The sequence below is a fragment of the Vipera ursinii genome (genome assembly GCF_947247035.1).
Source record: "Vipera ursinii genome assembly, chromosome: 1".
Lineage (NCBI taxonomy): Eukaryota > Metazoa > Chordata > Lepidosauria > Squamata > Viperidae > Vipera > Vipera ursinii.
This window is the reverse complement of record NC_139512.1, coordinates 329,301,414-329,318,105: the sequence shown is the minus strand read 5'-3', so window position 1 is coordinate 329,318,105 and position 16,692 is coordinate 329,301,414. Positions and strand designations below refer to the sequence as shown.

Sequence of the window (16,692 nt, the reverse complement as noted above, 5' to 3'; positions counted from 1 at the left end):
AGCGTGGTGTGGGAGTGTTGTAGGCCCCTAAACCCCCCCCCCCATTGGCAGATCTCCTTCAACTTCAGTGTTCAGCCTTGACTGCATACCTGTATAAGGCAGTGAGGGAGTCTCCTTAAAATCGTTGTGTTTTAATATATAAAAAGTATTGTTTATGTGAGGGGGGGTGTAGAAACGCCCCCTACAACTCAAGGTTTTAAGGAAAGGGCGGGAGAGAGAAACCGGTAGAGAGTGCTTTCTTGCCTGGAAGACTTGTCTCGAATCAAGTCGCATCCCCCCCTTGTGTGTTTTTTCGGGGTGGCTGAAAAAGGGGGTGAATCTTGGGTACACATTTGAATGGACGGCCAAGCCCTGGTTTTTTCTATGGGCGAATTTGTAACTTGGAGTTTAAGAAACAGAAAGTGATTTGTGTGTTGCCCTCTCGGCCCTTTTTTTGTAATTCACCTTTTTTCCCCATCCCCATTTGTTAGTAAGTTGGAGAGTTGTGGGGAGGGTGGGTGGGCTTTGAATGACTTTTGGACTGCTTATGAAAAGAGAAAGATACTTTTCTTTTGTATCTGTGTTGTGGGGAGTTGAGAAGGAAGGAAGGCTGGACAGATCTCTTCACTCCTCCTCCTCGTGCTTTTTAGCTTTGCTTGGATTTCCTTTTTTTTTTTTAACTGCTCCTCTCCACTACTTGCCTCTCTAGAAGAAATAGTTGTGATACTCAATTAGGTAAGTGAGAGCTTTCAATTAATGAAAACACGTGTATGGGACATTAAGCTGGAAAGGGAGGGAAGAGGGCTTGCTGAAGTAAGTTGGGATCTAGAGGAAAGCAATCCCCGGAGAAATCAACTGGAACTCTTGTGCAAGGGGCTAGATATGAAAAGATATACTAGAAAGACTGCTTTACGCTTAGCAATTGTCAAATGCATAATTTTCATTTGAAATAATGGTTGCCATCCCCTAGGCCTAAACTGTATAAATGGTGTGTAATAATCTTGTTTCCAACGAAAACAAAAATAGGAGTGCGAAGTACGAAGCTTTTCTGTAATATAGAGATATGAGCGGGTCGTTCTTGAAGACTTGTACTTGCAGCCACATGGAAAGCAGAAAGAGAAAGGGGCGTGTATCTCAAAGAGAGATAGGGCTTCAGTAGATGCCAGCTTTGGAGCAAAACGAAGTTCGAACAAGAGAGATGATGCTTGGGAAATCGGGAATAAAAGTAATCAGACAGGGAAGGGAATTGTAGCAGGATCCACCAACCTAGGCCATCCTTGGAGCATGGCGGTGGGACTGGAGCAAAGCAGCAAGTGTTGGTTAGAAAATGAGTTGGCTACTAAAACGTAAGCGGGAAAGAGAAGGGCCTGGCGGGAGATGAAAGGAGGGCCTTTTCTTATAGGTAGATGAAGGACAAGGCGGGAGACTGGGATCGGATAGAGAAAAGAACGAGCGTTATCTGTGAATTATTAGTAGTGGAAGTTTCCAGAAATATTTTTTGTGTGTCTCCGTGCAGCAGTATTGAAACGTCCGCCTGGATCACGTGGGGGCCCTGTATAGAAAAGCAGGGAAAGGAGGGAGGGGCTGCAGCGGCCCGGCTGTTTTTACTGGTCTTAGGGCGGAAAAGAAATCTTATTTGTGCGTGGTCCGCTTGGTGCTGAAAAATGAAATCTGTGAAAATTATGAAAAAGTCACAATTTATAGCTTAGTTGTATGTCAGTAGGGTGGATGTCGCATGTTCTGCAGCAGGTCTGGTATTGGGGAAGGGAGGCAGCCAAGGCCTAACCAATGGGTGTGTGTAAGTGTGAATGTAGCGGTCTCCCTTGGATGTATCCCATGTGCGTATGGTTTCTCTGTTTGAGATTTAAGTTTTTAATTCGCTAATTTTTCTGTTAAGTTAATTTCTTGTTCCGAATAAACATTACCGAAGAGTCTGTAAATGGGGAGGGGCAGACTGCAGTCTAAATACTACATTTTAGAGTCAGTTAAAGGTTTTTCATCTTACACAGCTCTGACGAGATTCTATATGAAGTACCTAATTTTGAACATAAATAAAACTTCAGGAGGCCTACATTAAGCAGCAGCACACGAATAACTAAAGGTGAATTGGTTGTGCTGAAGTTAATGGATTAAGATAAGTGCAGAGATAGTGTTAAGTTGTAAGTTTGTTAACTGATCATTGAAGGATGATTGTCTAAATTTATTTCAAATGTCATTGTATCCCTTTTCAAATTATTTGATGTATACATGTTACAGATTAACTAGATATACTGATTAAAATACTTAGCTTAATGTCTAATTTTTAAGCTTGCAATGTAAAGTTTTTCCACTTTACGTTTTGCAATCAGTAAATATATACAGCGTTAATGTTAAAGTATCTAGATCTTACAGAGATGAGGTGTCTACCCTTGCCCTTTTGTACTGTCCATTAGAAGCAGCTGTGTCATTTTAATGAGATCATGTGGTAAGAATGTTTCTATTCCATTGACTGGTTCTTATAAGCCATCATTTCTTATGATAGTGAAGTTTTTTCTTCTGTTCAGTCATACCAGTTCCCAGAGACTGCCTGGGTAGCCCTGCAGTTTCCTTGGCAAGGTTTTCAGAAGTGATTTGCCTTTTAGGGTTAAGAGAAAGTGACTGGCCCAAGGCCATCCAGCTGACTTTGTGCCTAAGGTGGGACGAACTCATGGTCTGTCAGTTTCTAGCCTGACCACTACACCAAACTTAGTTAAGAAAATAGATTTTTCTTAAAGGAAAAGTAAACATCAGTGGAAATTGCATGTAGGTGCCACTACAAATTTCCTATGTGCATGTAAATTGTTCAAGGAAATGTATAATCAGGAATGGAACTAGTGCTAATTGAGATTTAGAACTACAAAATTAAATACCTGATAAAAATGTGCAACTAGGTATTGAAAAAATATGTATAATTTTGTCTTGTTTTGGACAGCAATATAAGGAAAATGCTTCTCTGTCATACTAAAGATGTCATTTCCAATAGCATAGAAAGATTGAACTATATCTGACATATGTAAACATAACACATTTGGAGGCGTGTACTTGGTTAAATTTTGTTCTCAATAGACAGTATATACAATTTACCATAAGAGGACTCTATGGATATTTATAGTTCAGTCCTAAGGGAATTTAGACCTGCTGAATTCAATAGAAGGGTTTGTAGATTGAATGAATGAGATTGCAGCCGTAAATTAAAAACAAGCTCAGCATAATCACCTGATAGTTATTATTTATTTACACATTTGTATTATGTATTCTAGTAGAAAATATTAATGGAATCATTTCCAAAACAATGTGAACACTGGAACATAGTTAAGGCTTAGTTATAAACATCACTCTTCCAATCTAGTATCCCAAGATCTGAGCTACCATTCCATCATCAATCAGTATAATCTGACAATTAGTAGCCATTGTACCATATTTCTGGTGGCCATCAGAGGCATCCTATTTAACCTAAGCAGAATTTTTGCATAGGGTAGGACTAGCATAGATATATATACTGCTCAAAAAATAAAGGGAACACAATGTACTGTATTTAATAGTAGGACGTCTTATCTTCTGTTCCCTTTATTTTTTTGAGCAATATATATATATATATATATATATATATATATATATATATATATATATATATATATATATATATATATATATATATATATATATGAGATTCTTTAAAAGTTGGGATTGGGAAGGTAATATGTTAAACAGGCAACAGACTTTCAACTGCTGATCATTTTAGTATGCTTGCAGAGAAGGCAAATAATTTTCTCTAATTTTCAGAAGTTGTGTTTTATTTCCACTTAAAATGAATTACATTATCAATACAAATATTTATGATGGGGATAGATTACTATCATTCAAATTTAATTTTGTGTGTAATGTTTATTGATTTTGTAAGAATAAAATATTTTTACTTAAATATAACATTGAAGAGTCTTCATTTTCCCACATTAGTAACTGAGTTACCAGTGTATTCACACAGCATTCAATGTTCAAACCATCTGTGTTATGGTTTAATCATATGGCCTGGTTCAACAATGCCTTGAGAAGAAACCCCTCTGTTATTCCAATTTAAAAATCTATAATTTGGAATGTAAGTTCGGTTCTTTCAGATATTTCATAGTCAATTCTTTAAAATGTAATCATATTTGTAAAATATCTTACTGAATATTTGAAAGTTTAAAATTATTTTTCACTTGATTTGTTTCTTTACAATTTCAGTAATCTATGCCAGCAATTATGACAATGTTAGCAGACCATGCAGCACGGCAGCTGCTGGATTTCAACCAGAAGTTGGATATAAATCTGTTGGATAATGTGGTGAACTGCCTGTATCATGGAGAAGGAGCTCAGGTAGAGTACATGATTGGTAATTAGATATCCATTAAGGGATTTAAGTATACTCTAATCTGCAAAGGAAGAAACAAGTTGTTCTCTTTAAGAATGACCTTATAGCTTGACTTGTAATAAAGAGTCCTGAGGAAGCAGAAATATTGCTTTAATAATATACAGGTAATCTTCAACTTACAACAGTTCATTTATGACTGTTCAAAGTTACAATGGCACTGAAAAATGTGACTTATGACTGTTTTTCACAGTTATGACCTTGGCAGGATCCCCATGATCATGTGATCAAAATTCAGATGCTTTGGCAATTGGTTCATATTTATGACCGTTGCTGTGTCCCACGGTCATGTGATCACTTTTTGTGCCCTCATAAGCAAAGTCAGCCAGATTCATTTAACAATGGGTTACTAACTTATCAACTGCATTGATTCACTTAACTGTGGCAAGAAAGGTTGTAAAATGGGGCAAAACTCACTTAACAAATGCCTCACTTAACAGAAATTTTGGGCTCAATTGTGGGCCTAAGTGGAGTGCTACCTGTACTATAATAATAGAATCATAAAACACCTTAGAGTATTTTTTAATATAATCTGCTGATGCCCAAGTTCAGTACAGATTGCATCACAGTACTTGAACTGGAAGGCCAATAGCTTAAACTTTTGGTGATCGTTCTTTTTAGTTTTATTGTCTGTGTGGTCCAGTAGTGAATAAGGCTATGGTCTTCCCAGTTGCAATGTATGGCAGTGAAAGTTGGACCATAAAAAAGGCTGAGCGCCAAAGAATTGAGGCCTTTGAACTATGGTGCTGGAGAAGACTCCTGCGAGTCCCTTGGACTGCAAGGCGACCAAACCAGTCAGTCCTAGAAGAGATCAACCCTGACTGCTCTTTAGAAGGCCAGATCCTGAAGCTAAAACTCATACTTTGGCCACCTAATGAGAAGGAAGGACTCACTGGAGAAGAGCCTAATGCTGGGAAAGATTGAGGGCAATAGAAGAAGGGGACGACAGAGAATGAGGTGGCTGGATGGAGTCACTGAAGCAGTAGGCGTGAGCTTAAATGGACTCCAGAAGATGGTAGAGGACAGGAAGGCCTGGAGGAACATTGTCCATAGGGTCGCGATGAGTTGGACACGACTTTGCAGCTAACAACAACTTGAACTGGACGGCCAATAGCTTAAACTTTTGGTGATCGTTCTTTTTAGTTTTATTGTCTGTGTGATCCAGTAATGAATAAGGCATGTTCCTGATGTTACCTGGAAGTTACCTGGAAGAATTTGATTCTGTAATTCCTGAGGCAATAGACATGAATTTTGAGTTAATTAACCTGGCCACCTGTTAGATTTCTGACCTGCTTGGTTAGTGAAGGCCTCCTGGGAAGAGATGGTTGCATCTCTCTGGTGGTGACTTTGTCTCTGAGGGAAGGCTTGGAGGAGGCAATGATCCCTCTAATGAAATCATCACTGGACCCAACAGTCCTGAATGTTTGCCCAATTTCCAACCTTTCCATTTGGGTAAAAGTTATTGAGAAGATGGCTGGCTGTAGTCCTGCAGGAAATGAATTATCTGGCCTTTCTACAGTTTAGTTTCATGTCAATACATAAATTGAGATGGCATAGATCACACTTGCTGAATGGCATAAAATTGAGATTGCATAGAAAAAGAATGGTGCAACCATCTTAGCTGTCTTGGATCTCTCAACAATATTAGATACAATTGATCAAGGTATCCTTTTGAAACCAACTATTAAGATTAAATGTTGGAGGTACTGTATTGGGGAGTGGGGGGTTGTCTTCTGTTTGGCTTGACAGGTGGGAAGAAATGAAGTCCAAAGATCTGGGTGCCCTGGACTCAACATCTATATAAAGCCACTGGGTGAAGGCATCAGTTATCACAGTGCCTGCCTTCATCAGTATTGATGATGCTTAGTTGTATATCTTGATCCCTGGCTGACTGCATGAGGATGTCAAAGATTTTGTCAGTTCCTAGAAGCAGTGGAGATCCAGATGGAGAGAAGGAGACTTGAAATCAATCCTAGCAAGACCAAAGTGTTATAGATACCTGACCATCAAAAATCCAGAGATCTTCCGTTTCTTTTTCTGAATGGGATTGCAGTTCCCCACATGGAACAGGTGTGCAGTTCAGGAAGCTGGATTCTCGGCTTCTGCTTGAAAGGCCGGGGACAGCTGTTGATAGGAAAGCCTTTGCACACATCTTGTCTTTGTGTGTCAATTACATCTTTTCCTTCTTACAGTCACTTAGGTTTTCCATGCGTGCACATTGCTGTGCACTTTGTTTGGGACTGCTCTTGGAAATTTAATTCCAGAATGGTGGTATAAACAGATATGGCAATGGCACAGTGTACCCATGTAACACCTGCTTTGTGAGTGTACTACTTTCCCTTACATTTTCCAGATGCAATTCAAAGTGCTGGTTCTGAGGGCTCTTTAAGTATAAGGCATACATATTTGAAAAATCATTTCTCCCGTGGTATAAGCTCAGGCAGTCACATGCTTATAAGTATCTGATGTACTGGGACAGCATTTCTTCTCTGTTGCACTATGTGCCCTCTGGAACAGTATCCACCTGGAAAATTGAATGTCCCCAATTCTGCTTTAAAATAGGCCTTGAAGGTCTGGCTTTTTACTCAATCTTGGGCTAGGATGGGCAGTGGCTACCATTGTGAGGATTCTTATGTTTGTTCCACTAAGATGACCATTTTCTTCTGTTGTTTTTCTTTGGTTTTAATTTGCATGCTGCCCAGAGCTGAGCAAACATACATATTTACAATTGCTAATTGATTATTTGGTGCCATTGTTCATGTGCAGGACTGATGAAGATTTATCCTCAATGTTCTTTCATATTTATGATAGTGAATAGGTATGGAGGAATTAATATTTAAAAATATATTTTGCATTGTTTAGTCATGTTATAGAACAATATCCAGTATAGCTCCAAGAGACAATCCATGCGTTTATATTTTGTATTTAGGACCTCTGACTATAGATGTTAAGCTCTAAAGTTGGATGCTGCAAAGCTTTACTTTGCTACTTACCTGTATTGACATTGTAGGTTCATAGCTTGAGTCTTTCTTGAGAGTACCTGTTACATATCTATCTCACATGTGTTGTGAATAGATATTCACACTTTTCAAGTTACAATCAGAACTATAGAGATTTTCCAACTATATGTTTCTTTGTCAGGAAGGGTGTTTTAAGAGGCTTATTTTTTTCAGAACTTTAATAAAGCTATGTATGTGATCAAATATTAGTTTACCCATTTATAAGAAAATACTGGTCTCCTGATGCAACTTTATTTGCTAACTAGAATATTGAAGAATGCATAAACCTCTATCTTAAAATCTGAGATTTTTGGAAATTGGCTAATGTGTCTCAGCTGTTTGAAATCTAGGTAACACTATTCCAAAATTACTTGTGCAAGCTACTTTGGTATTAATGATTTGTATCTAACTTTTTAGCAAAGGATGGCACAGGAGGTCTTGACTCACTTAAAGGAACACCCTGATGCATGGACAAGAGTTGATACTATTTTGGAATTCTCTCAGAATATGAACACCAAAGTAAGTACATTATTTTTAATTGAGTTCTTTCTTTCTTCCATTCAGACTTTGAGGAAGGTATCTCAATTTTTAGATTTAGTGTTTGTTTAATTTTTTTGCTTGTTCCTGCAAATCTCTTTTAACTTAACCCTATACTATCACATGGTATTTCCATGAGGTTATTGGTTATTTTTTCTTGTAAAAGGCTTGAGAATTTGAGTCACATGGGATTGGTGTTAAAAATTATGGTTTGAATATGAACAGATTTGAGAACATTTTATAGCTGTATCATGTTAAGATTGTGTTTGGCCTTCATTTATATTAATGAAAGCCATATGCACATAACTGAGGGCAAGTACGTTCCTCAATTATTTTTTTTTACATTGGTATTATTCCATACAGTTTAAAACAGGCTAGGCACCCCAGATACTTTCTTCTGTTGGATACAATTTATACTTCCTTTTAATACAGTTAAGCCATATCATCTGGATAGTGGCTGGCTGTAATGGACATTTCTCAGCCTTCTGCAGTTGTTTTTGATCTAGAAAATTTAGAGGTTTAAATATAAATTGTCAAACATATTAAAGTGGTTGTCATATAGCTGAAGAAACATGTACATGGCCATGTTCTTTGCGTGCACACACATATACTTTGCTATACCTTGTTCTAGATAATGTACAGCCATGCTCCAAATAGTTCCTACATAATTTGGATGATATTTATCAAAGTCTTATTTTTTAAAAAAGGCTTCGTAAATTTTAGGACAAGGTTAAGAACTTCCTCAAAGTACTAAATTTAAGTAACCATGTTTGCCTGTTTGCTTGCCTGGTAAACTTTGCTTTTTATACTCACAGACATTACTAATGTTTAAGTTGATTTATCAACAGTATTTTTTAAAACACAAATTTGTCTTGTGAAAAATGAGATGATTAGAGGAACAGAAAGAAAGCAACAGGTAAAGAATTCTTCAATTTACATAAATTGCAAATGATTTGGTGCTAAATTTATGCACTATGACATTTGGCTTTTATGCAGTCATTTTTTTTCTTAAAGCTGTTAACACTACCTGATATTAATCATAATGTTCCATTATGTTGATTGCTTGTAATAGGAAGAAAAGGGGTGTCTTCCTGTGCAACTGACACAGCTAGGCTTTGACGGCAGGCCTCCACAAGGTCTACCCTTTTGATTCCCTTTAACTGAATTCTGTTCATCAATTGCTTTTTTTCCTTGTTTTGGTTTCTTGGGTGGTGGGAGGAAATGGGTTGGTACATTGAATAAGTGACCCATAAAAATTTCTGCCATGGGGATCATGATACATTATTTTGTCAATCTTCTATTTCTGTCCCATCCTTTGTAATTTCATTTTATCATTTATTTTGAAAATGTTTTTGAGACCTGGAGAAACATACAGTAGAGTATGTTTTACAGCTAGCGATTTTATGTGCATAAATTTTTGTAGGTAGTCCTGAGAACTTTTTAAAAGAGATTGTAGGCACTGGGAGGTTTTTTTACTCAAACCAACCCCAGTTCTGTTAATTTTTAGAACTAAGTGTAAATTCTTGCATAACACAAGTAAAGAAAAACATGCTTGCCTATTTGCTTGCCCTGCTTTGCATATATGTAACTAAACATGCATTTGTGAAAGAGACTAGTACCATCCTCCAAGCTACATGAAAATATAGTCTTGTGGACTTTTCAGAATAATTTGAACTAAAGTTGCATTAATCATGTGAGCCAGAAAAGGGCACATAATTTTCTTGTAAATAAGTCCTTAGTGTTGGAGTGATCAGTTATATATACTTTGAGGGGATGCCTTAGCTAAGTACCCATGCTTTATATGCATAATTACTCATAATTGCTAAGTGGGTTCAGTGGAATGGAGTAGTGTGACAATAACCTCATACCTGTGCACCCTTATTGCCCCAGACAATTGGGTAAAATTTTGGGAGACAGAAGTCTATTTGTGAGATATTCTAAGCATCTTTTTGTATCAGTAAGAAGAAAGCAATGCTTCCTGCCATTTTGTGTCTCTAGGATCTTGCTGCAGGATGGCAATGAGGTGGCTATACTTTTGAGCTGTAAAAACTGTTCAGCTTTTTGTGTATCTCTGTGGTAGACAATATTTGAAAACTTGTTTCTGAAACTCCTAGATCTGTAACCAGCTACACTGATGGGTATCCTCTCCGGGGACAGAAATTAATGTTGGAAACCAGTTAGTCTTAAGAGAAGTGGAACTAATATTAAAACAAGAAAGATACTTGCACTGGTATCTACTGTACAATTTTGATTAGAGGGAATCATCGTAACAGGTGAAGTCTTGTCATGACACTCTGTTGTTCATGTCTGGTGCTTTGGCTGCTCTGGATGCTGTTATTTCATGAATGCCAGCACTGTTCAATAGAAATGTTTGTTCATTTAAGATTTAGGCTACAGTACAAAGAAGTTGCATGCATTGTGGAATAGGAAGAAGAAATAAGAGACTTGCAAATTGCTAGAGATTTGCTTGCTGTTTCTTTGGCATCAATTCTGATTGCCAAGAAAGCAACCTGCTGTTCAGTTTTAGATGTAGTTGTGTTTTTTCTTTTTCTTTCCTTTTTAATCTGAGAGACCTGCTGAAGAAACAGCAAGCAACACTCCACTGCTCTAGATGTGTTTTCTTAACATTCATAGATAACTAAAGTACTTTTGATTGCAGCTATAAATTTAAAATGTTTTACCACCTTCTGCACTGGAGGTGGAATACCCTATTAGTTCTGAAAGAGGTTAAACAATAAACTTTGAGAGAAAAATGCAGGAAAAGCTAACACAAGTCTCAAAAACTTTTGCAGGAAGCACAGTGTAGTTTGGGACAGTCTACATTGTGCTATTCATTTAAAATGATCTTACATGATACCTCTGGCTGAAATTAAAATTACCCTATTCTGTATAGACACTAACAGTCTTGAAGAACTTTTATTCTTGACCAAATCTTGACCAGCCATCTTGTCACTGAAGCCTAATTTTGCCTTTCAGGTATTGCCTCCCATCTTCTCACTATCAGCAACTCTTTGACCCCTTTTCCTCCTCTCCTGTGCTATTTCTTTAAATATATTTTTATTTCTATGCAAGTTATGATAGAGGTCATATTGAATATTTTTATGCTGAGATAAAAGGAATAAAATGGGTTGAAGAATTTTCATTCCCTACAAATGTATTGCTTTCAAAACATGTGTTGGCAGGCTTACCTGGAAGGTAAAACAACCTCAAGGTACATATGGAAATGGTGAACTTTTGACTGAATACAAAAGTTAATATTGAAACTATAGCTATGGCTGTTATAGGGGAGAAATTATTGTACCTTGAAATAAACCTGCATTGTCTTGCTGTTCTTTAAGAAACACACCAATTAATTCTTAGGAAGCACATTTTTCTGAAGTGTTACTGGATTTAATGTTAAGCCCCAGTCTTAACAATTCAAATGACAGAAAGCCCATAAACACCCAAGTGGCTAAACCTGGCTGTATATTTGGAAGCTATAAATAGTCATTTAGGCCATGATTTTTGTTGACTGCTGATTTTCTCCCCTAAAGATAATTAATTTGGCTTCCCAAAACATTTTTAATTGCTCCCCTCTGGTGTGATCATGACCAAGCAGCAGGACTTTAGACTAGCAAAGGAAAAATGAGGAAAATGCATGGGAAAAGCTAGTAAATGGGTGATAGATTTGTTTTTGATCAACATAATCTTAATAAAGTGTGAATGATATCAGCTCAAATGAGAATCCTGAAAGTTGTTGTTAATTCCAGCATATTCACATATTTCACTTCTCCAATTTTCAGTATTATGGCCTGCAGATCTTGGAAAATGTGATAAAAACAAGGTGGAAGATCCTTCCAAGAAACCAATGTGAAGGTAGAGACTTTTTTTCATTGATTGGTAACATAATTCTTTAAGATGCGGATCTCGTGTGGCTCTTTTTTCCCCTAATCATTGTACCTGGTCTTATATGATCTGTTGTATCTAACTAACTACTTTAAATGCATTAGGACCTAATGATTAGGTGGTAGAAATCTTATCATAATACAATGCCAGATTAATAATGTTATTTGGAATAACACCGTTACTTATAAACTTTGTGTTGCTTTTGATTTCCAATTTGTCTAAACAACAGAGTTCACATGAGTATTGTTATTCAATCTAATCTAAATGTGAATATTCATACCTATTACTCCCTCATTAGCTAATTGCCATTTGTATTTGTGATAAGCAAGCTTCAGGTCTACTTGTAAAGCATGTGTGTAATAAATGATAATGATTGATTTCATTCTTCTTTTTTCCATCATGTCTTCAGTAGAACACTTGTTTATACCATACTATGTTAAGACAGCTGTTTTAACACTGACAAATGAATTTGTAATAGAAATGTCAAGAATAGTTGCTTTAGAAATCACTGGTGTGTAAAAGGAGTCTTGGTTAAAATTGAGACACTTACCGTATATACTTGAGTATAAGCTGACTCGAGTATAAGCCGAGACCCCCAATTTCACCCCCAAAAACTGGAAAAAGTTGGTGACTTGAGTATTAGCCGATCCGCCGTTCTGCAAGCCTCCGCCGCCGGCTGCTTCGTTCCGCAGCGGAAAGAAGCAGGCAGGCAGGGGGCGGAGGAACGGAGACCCGGCGACGTTTGGGGAGGTTTGGGCGCCTCTCCAAATATCCCCAAACGTCGCCGGGTCTCCGTTCCTCCGCCCCCTGCCTGCCTGCTTCTTTCCGCTGTGGAAAGAAGCAGGCAGGCAGGGCACAGAGGAACGGAGACCCGGCGACGTTTGGGGATATTTGGAGAGGCGCCCAAACCTCCCCAAACGTCGCCGGGTCTCCGTTCCTCCGCCCCCTGCCTGCCTGCTTCTTTCCGCTGTGGAAAGAAGCAGGCAGGCAGGGCACAGAGGAACGGAGACCCGGCGACGTTTGGGGATATTTGGAGAGGCGCCCAAACCTCCCCAAACGTCGCCGGGTCTCCGTTCCTCCGCCCCCTGCCTGCCTGCTTCTTTCTGCTGTGGAAAGAAGCAGGCAGGCAGGGCACAGAGGAACGGAGACCCGGCGACGTTTGGGGATATTTGGAGAGGCGCCCAAACCTCCCCAAACGTCGCCGGGTCTCCGTTCCTCCGCCCCCTGCCTGCCTGCTTCTTTCCGCTGTGGAAAGAAGCAGGCAGGCAGGGCACAGAGGAACGGAGACCCGGCGACGTTTGGGGATATTTGGAGAGGCGCCCAAACCTCCCCAAACGTCGCCGGGTCTCCGTTCCTCCGCCCCCTGCCTGCCTGCTTCTTTCCGCTGTGGAAAGAAGCAGGCAGGCAGGGCACAGAGGAACGGAGACCCGGCGACGTTTGGGGATATTTGGAGAGGCGCCCAAACCTCCCCAAACGTCGCCGGGTCTCCGTTCCTCTGCGCCCTGCCTGCCTGCTTCTTTCCGCTGTGGAAAGAAGCAGGCAGGCAGGGCGCAGAGGAACGGAGACCCGGCTTCGTTTGGGGAGGTTTGGGGAGGTGCGCGCGCACCTCCCCAAACCTCCCCAAACTTCGGCAGGTCTCCGGACGGCGGTGGCTTGGGAGAGGTGAGCGCGATCCCGGAAGCTCCAAAGCCTCGGCCGCGCACAAGTCCTCGGTAAGTTTTTTTGTTGACTGGAGTATAAGCCGAAGTGGAATTTTTCAGCCCAAAAAGTGGGCTGAAAAATTCGGCTTATACTCAAGTATATACGGTATATGTTTTGTTTGTTTACTCATGTAAATCCTGAATTTATTTATTACTGAAGTGATAAATAAAAGATAGAGGGCCGATTTGGTCTGGTGGTTAAGGCTAGAAACTAAGAAACTGAAAGTTCTGGGTCCATCTTAGGCTTGAAAGATAGCTGAATAACTTTGGAGGAAGGAATACTAGATATGTTCACTGCCTTGAGTTATTTATAAAAAGTAACAGGTTGGTTAAAAACATTTTATGTTTAGAAGAAATAATGTATATAATATAGATTATACAGAGTTTTTAAGGCAGAGAATTTCCATCAGATGACAGTTTGTTGTTCTATTTGGGGACAATAAAGATACCTATAATTTATATGTTCCTATGGTGTCCAATGCTAACATCACCTTTATTTAATTTAGAACTTTTAGATAAATTTAAATGTTTTCAAATTATATCTACATAGCACTTTGGACAAACTTAAACAAATGCTAAAATCTTGCATCTTGTCAGAAAGATATGGGAGTGTCTTTTGTTCAAAGTAAAGTCTGCTGGTCAGATACTCAGTTTCTATATACTTGCAAATAATGTGGCTAAGGTTTAGTCAACTAAAACTACTCATCTAAAGTCCTTGCATTTTACAGAAAGAGTAATAAGCGAGTGATGCACAATCTTTACATTTAAGAAGTATGGTTTGGAAAATTTCCTGCTTGAAACCGGGAGAAGTTGCAATTGATAGAGATTATATTGAAGTAGAACCAGTTGACTAAATATATCAATCCACTAGATTCCAGTGCATAACTTTAGAAGATATTGCTGGGATTTGAAGTGAAGGTTAAATCACTAGAGGTACTAGAAGTTCAGTGCATTTTCTGTTACGGTTGCATTTTATTTAACAGTTTGCCCAAAGATTGCTTTTAAATATTTGGTGGTAGTCCAAGGGAAATGACAGATATAAGGCATTAATTTTAAATTGATTGTGGACCACACATTTCCCAACTCATGTTTGTAAGAGGAAGAGGTCGGCATTGACTATATGACCACCATGTGACTTACTATTATGAGAGACCTCTGCAGTCTAAGCAGCAAAAGGTGCTGGGTAGGAATGAGAGATTTTGAGCTTTATGGGTGAGTTGGAAATATTTCAGGTGAATTAGAGACATCAAAAGGAGATATGAGCTATAGAAGCCACTATCTTCTATGTCATGTTTGTCAGTGTGTTATTGCACGATTTTATGACCTCTATATAATAGAGTTGCCTCTAGAGGAGATGGACAACACACCAATTTAATAAATAAAAAATAAATATAATAGCAAAGAGTTACATTTTCAATATTTCTGTGCTGTGTCATAGTGGTTGCACAGCATTTTTCAAATTAAGAGGTTTGTTCCTTTGCTAGTTTCTATGGCCAAAATACTTGAATCTGTGTTGAGTTTTGTTTCAGTGAAATGCAAGCTATCAGAATAGTTTCAGTTTTGCTTTGTAAAACTGGCAAATTCTAGCTGGTTTAATAGAACTTTCAGGGTATGGCTGCAAATAATGGTTATTTTTTATTTATACAAACTGCTGGTTGAGAGTACACTGTTATATCTGCCATTAGCGTGTCTCATCCAAGTAGTCCTTATCGTTATAAATATAATAATAATTTATTACACTTGTATGCTGCCCAACTCCCAATGACTCGAGGTGGCTCACAGCAGCCAAGAAATTACAATAAAATCAATAAAAGATGGCAAGAGTGACAGACCCAATGGAATAAAATAAGGAGTCTCACTCTCTTCTCCAAAGGCCTGCTCTTTTGAGTAACTGTGAGGGCAATTTGGGTTTGGGGGCAACCTCATTCCAGAGGGCAGGCACTGCTACAGAGATTTGTTTCAAAACTCTTTTGACTTTCTTCAGAGGACTCCATCCAACTCTGCATAGTGAAGTGGTTGGGTGGATATTATTATATGGTTCTTTTATGATTGTTATACAACATTATATAGTCCATTGCCTGACAATTTTCATTTGGTAAAAATTTACCTTGCGTCCCTGGGTTTTGTGTATTAACAGTCAAAATCTAGGGCTATACAGATTCAAAGGTTAAAAAAACATCTGTCTGCAGCTCCTTAAACCAAATGCATTTTACACTAGTGATACAATTTTCAGTTAAGGAGTGATAGACAAGTGTTGTATATGCAGATGATCTTAAATATCTTTTTGCCTGAATTCAGAAGCTTTTGGATTGTAGAATTTTGTGGACAAAATTAGATGAGAAATATCCTTTAATATAATGATATAACATAGGGATTACTAGACTTGGCAAAACAATTCTGCAGGGCAGATAAGTGTACATAATTGTACACCCTTCTAGGAAGTTGATACCTATTTTTATTAGTTATCCACAAAGCTAAATTAGAAGTTTCATATTTTGATATTAAGCTTTAAAATTCCAGTTTCAGAAATTCTTATGAAAGTAAGATATCTGCAGTAATTGCAATAAACACCCAATACTTCTCTCCCCCCCCTGCACCTGATTTTTTGTATTACTTAGAGTATTGTGTTCTGTTTATAACAGTTGAGAATGTCAGCATTTAACTTCTAAAGCAGGGGTCTTCAAACTCGGCCCTTTTATGACTCATGGACTTCAACTCCCAGAATTCCTCAGCCAGTGTGCCTGGCTGAGGAATTCTGGGACTTGAAGTCCATGAGTCATAAAAGGGCCGAGTTTGAAGACCCCTGTTCTAAAGTGTCTTAGTTACAGAAATACAGAACATTAATAAATTCTGCCTTTTTTGTTCTTCCTTTCTGGTATCCTTTTTTTAAAGCCATAGTGTCTAGGAATGTTCTGCCAAAAAAGGCAATGTTGCAGATGTACTCTAATCATCTCATTTTTGTCTGCTAATCAAATTACACATTTTAATATGTAATTGAGGAAATGAAGATAATTAAACCCTATGTTTGTGGTAAGAATATTAATCATATAGACTATCCATTTGGGTACTTATATATGGTCTTACATTGGAAAAAAGCAGAAATTTCATATCAGCTTCACTAATCCTCATTAACATACTTAGCTGTTACAACAGTGGCTAACTGTTA

The 16,692-nt window shown here is 38.2% G+C and overlaps 1 protein-coding gene across 6 annotated transcripts in view; it reads left to right on the top strand.

Moving 5' to 3' along the window:
- Nucleotides 1–512: 512 nt before the first annotated feature.
- The window catches only part of XPO1 (exportin 1), a 72,381-nt gene continuing 56,201 nt past the window's right edge, over nt 513–16,692 (top strand). For 3 of the 6 annotated variants that reach the window (XM_083348233.1, XM_083348232.1, XM_083348237.1), the window contains exons 1-4: nt 513–714; nt 4,222–4,353; nt 7,822–7,923; nt 11,724–11,796. In XM_083348233.1, the coding sequence (XP_083204359.1) occupies nt 4,228–4,353; nt 7,822–7,923; nt 11,724–11,796 (301 nt within the window). In that variant the 5' untranslated portion in view covers nt 513–714; nt 4,222–4,227. Of the gene's footprint in view, nt 715–4,221; nt 4,354–7,821; nt 7,924–9,029; nt 9,078–10,099; nt 10,215–11,723; nt 11,797–16,692 lie in introns of those variants that run through there. The other 3 variants (XM_083348235.1, XM_083348234.1, XM_083348236.1) reach the window with 3 other exon arrangements.